The sequence below is a fragment of the Solanum verrucosum genome, unplaced genomic scaffold (genome assembly GCF_900185275.1).
Source record: "Solanum verrucosum unplaced genomic scaffold, falcon-dt-bn FXZP01000200.1, whole genome shotgun sequence".
NCBI classification, from domain to species: Eukaryota; Viridiplantae; Streptophyta; class Magnoliopsida; order Solanales; family Solanaceae; genus Solanum; species Solanum verrucosum.
The window spans coordinates 434,219-442,416 of NW_026020093.1; the positions used below are offsets into that span (position 1 = coordinate 434,219).

General features: G+C 31.5%; 1 protein-coding gene across 1 annotated transcript; it reads right to left on the bottom strand.

Moving 5' to 3' along the window:
• Positions 1-3,805: 3,805 nt before the first annotated feature.
• LOC125824790 (cytochrome P450 71D6) lies at positions 3,806-8,198 on the bottom strand. The gene is made up of 3 exons (XM_049504139.1): positions 7,838-8,198; positions 4,625-5,157; positions 3,806-4,545 (listed from the first exon to the last, which is right to left on the bottom strand). The coding sequence occupies exons 1-3, from the start codon at positions 8,196-8,198 to the stop codon at positions 3,934-3,936; spliced, it is 1,506 nt and encodes a 501-aa protein (XP_049360096.1). The 3' UTR covers positions 3,806-3,933.

Here is an 8,198-nt window from a genome sequence, read left to right on the forward strand (position 1 = left end):
CACATATGCCTGGAGCATCCACTATCAAGTACCCACATTCCCTTTTTGTAGGTTTTCTTAGATTGCTCCTCACATAGATTGGCCTTTTCATCATGATCATCGTTGGTTGTTTCTCCTTGATCCCATGCTCCGAGACTCTTAGGGTCCTCATTTCTTCGATTGTTTCTTCTTCTCTGTTCTGGGCAGTTTTTTTTATGTGTCCTGGTTTTCCACAGTAGTAGCAGCGATCATCATTTCTTTTGAAATCATTGTTCTTAAAGTCATGTTGAGGTCTCTGTCCTCTTTGTCTAAGCATTTGTCTCACTCCTCGATTTATAAGAGCCATTCCTTTGTCTTGATTTTCATCGACTTCTTCTCCAATTTCAGATGTCTCTGCCGTAAATGCCATAGTTTTCTTTTTATCATCTTTATTATACATGTTGATATGATTTTGTTCATAGGCCATCAAGTTGCCTCGAAGTTCATCGTATGTCATTCTCTGTAGATCTCCATCTTCAAGAATGGCAGCATTAGTTTCCCAAGATTTGGGAAGACTTCTAACAAGTTTTCTATCTTGAAGTCCATTTGAATACACCATTCCAAGTGATTTGAGTTCGCAGACAATTTTACTGAATCTTGAGATCATAGTTTCTACATTTTCATCTTCGGCCATTTTGAACAATTCATATTCATTTACTAGTGAACTGATCTGAGCCTCCTTCACCTTGGTGGTTCCTTCATAAGTCACTTCTAGTTTGTCCCACATTTATTTTGTAGTTTCACATGTTGATATCTTGTCATATTCAGCTCCGCTAACTTCACAATACAACAAACTTATAGCTCTAGCATTAGTTTGAATTACCTCTTGTTGTTCCTTAGTGATGTCAAATGATTCAGGATCAAATGGTTTTTCAATGCCATCATTGTCAGTCAGCCCAGGAATAGGCCTTGGGCCCTTTTTGATCACTATCCATGCTTGGTGATAATTTGAAGAGACAAAGATTCTGAATTTGTCTTTCCAGTGAGAGTAATGTTGTCCGTTGAAATATGGTGGTCGGTGGGAAGAATGTCCATCTTGAAGTAGAGCACCAGGAATCTGATAGTGTGCCATTGGATCTTTGCTCACATGTGGCTAAACATTTAAAAGGTGAGACCTGCTCTGATACCAATTGAAAGTCAAGAGGGGGGGGGGGGGGTGAATTAAAATTCTCTTCAGTCGACTTCCTACTCCGGTCAGTCGACTCACCTGCACGTTAGTAAAACAGATAAACAGTAATAACAACTTGCAGTAAGTAAATAACACAGAGTGTTTTTATACTGGTTTGGATCACTGATGTGGTGCCTAGTCCAGTCTCATTAGTTTACAAGGGTTTTCTTATGAGCTTGTTGAGAACTTGGGTGTTACAGAATGTTACGATTAAGAGCCTCGTTTGATATGCAAATTAGATCTTCTTCTTCGACACAATCTCTACCTGTATGACCTATACTCAAATCTTTCTTTCTCTTTTCTTTTCAATTGTTCACTCAAGGGTGTACAAAGTTTTATGAAAGATAAAAGAAGATTACAATATAAGTTCAAGTGAAGTGTGTACTTCACTCCTAAGTCTGATAGGGTATTTATATGAACAGACTTGTGCTCTTGTAAGGACAACCCAAGGGAGTTATAATTTAATCAAGGATTTGAGGAATCCCTTGATTGAGGCGATTTGCTGATTCATGTCCATATTAGATATGTGCATGGTAAATCGCATTCTTCCCTTCTTGATAGATATAACTCGATTATGTGCTTGGCTGGAGAATTCATCTTGACTTTTGGCTTTGATCTGCTTTCCTTTCTTCTCTTGACACCTTGGTTCTATTCTTGGCTTGCTTAATGATTTCTTGACCTGCCAGCAATTTATCTTGATTTTTGGCTTGATTGATGATTTTCTCAATCTGATCCTATCAGTCACAATTTGCTTGATTGATCTGTTGTCAGCTTTAAGTTGTCTTGTTAATGATTCTTAATTCCTTTGATTATGCCCTTCCTTTTTTGTAGAGTTGGAAGGATCAGAACATATCTCATTCCCAGTTTGTATTATCTCATTCCATATTTGTATTGTTCTACTTGAATCCTTTTCTTATTGGATCTCCATGCCTTCTAGATTTGCAGGCTATTTGATTTCCTTCCTTTTTGATTTTCTGCGAGTAGATTATGAGTTAGCTTGTCATTATTCAGAATATCATAAGTTAACAGATATTACAAATGAGGATGCTTAAATAATGCAAAAATATGTCAATCAAGAAGAAGGTTGAGCTATCAGCCTCAAACTTTATATTACGAAAGCATGAATTAAAAAAGATTGATTACCCATCAAAAGTAACTTGAAGTATTTTTTTCTTGTCTTCTTCTTCAAACCTATCCAACAACACTTGATAATTCATTCCTTCTTTATGGATTTAATGGATCTTGTTGAACCTATTGATACTGTCAGATGGTTTTGATTTGTCTGTCGCATCAGTAGATGCCTTGGAACAAACTCCTCAGTCATTTTACCGCCCCAACTATGTTGCCTTCCATGTGTCTTGTTTTTTTGCTTTTGTTGCTTCCACTTCTTTGTTGTCTAGGTGATATATCCCCTTCCTTAGTCACTCTATCAAAGCATATGTCAAGCATATTGTCTTCCTCATCTTCATCAAGAGAATCCTCGCCCAAATCAATTGTATTTGACACTAAGGCCCTTGACTCATTCTTATTTGCAATCACTTCTGAATGTGATGGGACGGGATGGAAAAATTAATTATTTTTTTATAAAATCATTTAAATTACAGAAAATGGTCATATTTACCCTTGTACTCTCATAAAAAAAATATATTTTTACTCATCGTCATACTTTTTTAATATAGAGAAAAGGGAATGATATACCCTCAACTTTATCATTTAGAACTGATATGTCCCTCGTTATGATAGTGGCTCAAATTTACCCTTATTGTTATTCAAATGAGTCACATATCCCAATTAAAATTTCTGTTAATATAATTTTTCTATCTGATCCCACTAATCCTTTTCCTAATAATTATGAATTGTATATTACAATTACATTAAGCTTCAATAGATTGACCAATGAAATAATAATGATTTAATAATCCGAGAGGCTTCCATGGTTGATGAAGTTGTTGTTATCTGGATCCGATAATGCACCAATAAGAATAACTATATGGGATGAATTTATTGGGTTAGGTAGAAAAACTATATTGGGAGAAAATTTTAATTAGAATACAAATATATTCTATTGAAAAAACATTGTTTTAGAGGCAGGCATATTTATTTAAATCAAACTACTCTTGGTCCTTTTTGTTCTCGTTTTAGACAAGAAATTATAATCCGAAAACTCTTGATCTTAGTCTAAGATTATTAACTAAGATCAAAAGAGGAGGAAGTTAGAGAAGAGAAGGAAGATTTTGGAAGACTTCTTCAATTGCTTTGAATTGTCTTTTTTTTTTTTTTTGGGTTTTGTTTTTGGTTGATACAAATGTACAAGATCATCTCCTATTATTACTAATATATTTATGAATATTTCTAGATACTACAAGAACTAAATTATTCTATTATTTTCTACAAATATTATGTGTAGAATATCTACAAGAAAATTCTAATAGTTTTGTTTTCTACTCTAGAATATCTAGATATTTCTACAAGATGTTTATTATAAATACTATGCTAGACTACGTTGTGAAACTATGTTGCACAACCTAAGTTTTCGTGTTCCTGATGTTTCTGACATTTTAATTGACAACAACTTATCGTTTCAATGATACGGCTTATTAAAATATGATTAAATAGAAATTAAGCACGAACAAGATTAAACTGACCAAAACCGGGCTAATTGTCATGGATGCATTCTTATTTGATATAAAACCTAAAGCACTCGCAATCAAAGTGAAAAAAAGAAATATAAAAAGTTATAAATGCCATTAAGATTGATAAGGAGTGGCAATCAAGTAAAGATCGTCCTTTCTAGCTGCAGACATTCCAGCCAATTCAGTCAAATCCAAGTCTTTTGGCTGCATTCCAGTAGGGAGCTTCCAATCAAAGTGACAAAGCAATTGAGCCAACGGCAAATAAACATTCGCTAAACCAAATGATATGCCGGGACAAATCCTTCTCCCACCACCAAAGGGAAGATACTCAAAATTGTTACCAATAAAATCTATAGAGCACTGCTCAAATCTCTCTGGCTTAAAGCTTTCTACATCATCCCAATATTTCGGATCTCTTCCCAATGCCCAAACATTAACCATGACTTTGGTCTTCACAGGGATAGTGTAGCCATTTATTTCAGTTTCTTCCCTACATTCTCTCGGGACCAATAGTGGAATCGGTGCATGAAGTCTCATTGTTTCTTTAATGACTAACTTTAAGTATTTCAGCTCTTCCACATCATTTTCATCGAACGTTACTTTGTTTCTAAAGGCTTCTCGCACTTCTGCTTGAGCTTTGGCTAATACACTTGGATTTTTCAACATTTCAACCATAGCCCATACAGTTGTTGTTGATGAAGTTTCTGTTCCAGCTGCAAACATGTCCTGCAATTTATGGCAAAGTTACAATTTTTTTTTCTGCTATGGATAAATATGTAAAATAATTATAGTATTCGATACTTACAATAATAATAGCTTTGATATTGTCGTTGTTGATTGGAAATTGAAGACTTTTATCATTCATAAGTCTTAGAAGGACATCAATTAGATTTTCACCCCCTAATGCATGATCATCATTCTTGCGAGTTGCAAAGTTCTTCTTGTGCTCGCTGATGACATCTTCAACAATTGCATCTACCTTACGATGGACATTTAGTAGTTTTCGCTTGGCTCTACCAAAAACATGAAGAAACTTGTATGAAGGGAAGATGTCAGCCACATCAAAGCCTTCTGCTAACCTTATTACTTCTCTAATTAGCTTTATAAACATGTCTTGCTCCTTTGGTACTTGCCCAAATGCTGATCTACATGTCATGGAGCTTGTGAACCAAATGACTCTTTCTGTAAAATTAACTAGCTCACCAGAAGAAGAAGATGATTGGATAGAGTCAATGAGACGAACAACTTCATCACACCTGATCGAGCTAAATGATCGGACACTCTTTGCACTCAGTACTTCCATGACACAAATTTTACGCATTTGTTTCCAGTATTCACCTGTTAATATAGAAATTATCACGTGTCATGAAAAATCTAACAAAATAAATCTTGGATGACAATAAATAAGACAATGAAGAAAAATATATCAAAAGAGACATTACAATGTAACATGATAATTTGGTCAATTAATAACCAACATATGATCAATTTAGGTTTAATTTCTTATGGATGTCATAAATTGAGAAGGTGTGAAAGATATATATAAATGTGGGAAGGTTTTTAAGTTCAAAATTGAAATACGAAAAATGTCCTTCACTAATTCTTTTAATTAAAAATCTTTTTACTAATAATTTCAAATTAAATCGATAATGATAATTTAACTAGACCAAATACATGGTAATTAGATGTTACACTTGACATTTCCCACCTCTTAATGACTTTAATTGTTCACGCTTTAGCTTCTACCAATAAATACATTCATTCACAACCTTTTATGAACACAATTTCTCCGTTTATAATTTGGATAGAAAATGTTAGTTCACTACACTTTTGTGTTTCAGATAGTTTTGATGTAATTTTATTTATTGGCATTTTTTTTTCTCTCTTTCATTGATATATTGCTATGATTTTTTTTTCTTTCATTTTTTATGATAGGATGACATGTGTATTTTGTTGTTTTCCACATTAATTAATTGATTTTATATTACAAATATTTTATCCATAACTTTCATTCTTTATTTTAATTTTTATAAATTTTCTTTTCATAATATTTTTTAAGTTTGTGTGATTCTTATAAATTAATAGAACATGTGATGTTGGATAAATATTCTTATTGCACTGTCTAACTGATGTACACGTTTTTCGTCATTAATTTGTCATTTTATCATTTCAAGTATGTTTTTTTATCTCCTTAGACATATAAAGTATCGCAAGATTTAGCATATCATATGCTGTTATTATTGTTTTAAGCAGAGATTTCATAACTTTTTAATATTTATTGAATGTTGTTCGAAAGATTTTAGGGTAATTTCTTTAAAAATCTTACCAGCCACATTAAAAATTTGAAGAAAAAAACTACTTAACTTTTTAGCAAATAAAAATGGTAAAACCTCTACAAATGCTATTTTACTAGACAACATCCTCTTAATTTATGTCTAGATCTCAAATATCATATATATCTATACTATTCTAAGTAAAAAAATTTAAAGATAAAAAATTGAATTATCAAAATATCAATCAAAAGTTGAACGTCCTTTAACTTTTACTCTTTAAACATAAATTAATTCATTGAAAGATTGTAATGCATTTGAGTAATTCAAATAAAAATAAATACAAAATAGTAATTAGCTCTTTAAACACAAGAACTTAGCTAGAATGCTAGATAAACATAATTGGATCAATTAGAAATTTGTTGATGCTTGGAGAGTTTCTTATACATATTATTGACAATGCTTGAAGTTTCAAGATTAATTTTTCAGATTTTCAGGTCAATTTTAAATTTAATTTTGTTGGCTATAAATACTACTCCGTCCAAGTCGATTTATTATTCAAACTAAACGATCATCATGTAACCAATTATCCTTTCAGTACAAAGGAAATATTACTTCATATATTAATATATTACTATCAGGGGCGGCTCAACATAATTCGAGGCCTAAAGCAAAAATTTAATTAGAGGCCTAAAATTTAAATAAATTTTATCTGTATTTATTTATTTTTCTAAATTTTTAGATGTAAATTATTACTTAATATTTTTTTTTTATAAATAATTTTTTCAAATACTTTCTTAAATTATTATTTTTAAACAAGATTTTATCATTTCAACATTGAAAAACATGATTATTGAGACAATTATTATATGAATCGATAATATAGTTCTATAAGTAATAAGTTGATAAATTTTAAATGAAGATAAGAGTTAGAATCATAGAATCTGATTCAAAAAGTTGATAACTTGGTATACCCTACTTTAATATGAAAAGTTATGAAGAAATAAGAGAATATTTGTAATTTACTTTGTTCAACACTTTTCGGCTATTGATTCATATTTTTGACAGAATATTACTCTAACTATCAAAGATTTGAAGAAATAGAGTGCAGAAGGAGTTAAAAAGGATAAATAAGGTGAGTGTTAGCAAAGAAAATAATATATATATATATATATATATATATATATATATATATGTACTTTTTATTATAATAAAAAAAATCATAAAAAAATTAAACATGATTTTTTATTTATAAAAATTTGAGGCCCCCAAAAGGCATTGGCCTAAAAGTTTATAGGCAAGAGCCGGCACTGATTACTATATATTATATGTTATATATTATAAAGCTTATTTTAAAGTACTAAACTTCATTATATTAGCCTTTAATTGAAAATAATTTACTGAAGTATTGTTTTCAAATGAATATCTTCTAAAATTCTCATGCAATCTTTGCATCTTAGCTTCTAAAGCTGACATTTATTTATAGTACTTCATCACTTATCTTTATTATTTTCTTTTTTTTCGTCTTTCACATTTGAAATAAACGTGTTATAACACTTTTATTCATAGATAGAGTTTTTCTAAAGCTATTTAATATAATTTACTCTTACCAAATTTCTTATGTTATAAGGACGAACTTGGTAGAACACAATAAAATAAAGATACTACCTAGGGGCTATTATCAACACATGTAAAACCAATTATTAGAAATATTTTGTGAAAATATTAGGCAAACGCCTTACACTCACCGTAGGGGCTAAAGGCAATGTCGCATCTATCATAACAGATAATGTCCATGGCCAAGAGTTTAGGCCTAGATGCAAAAGCGATGTCATGAGTTTTTAATACTTGTTTTGCTATATCAGGAGATGTAACCACAACTGCAGAAACTTCACCGAGTTGAAGGTGCATGAGCGGTCCATATTTTTTGGCTAAATCTCTAAGAACGCGGTGTGGAAGTCCACCAGCCAGGTGATGCATACTTCCTATAAAAGGAAGTTTCCATGGACCTGGAGGCAATTTTTTGGTTTGGCTATTTTTTGAGTACTTTTTCCATTTCCTTAACAAAAAGAGGAAACATACGAAAAGAAAAATGGAAATCAATTGCAT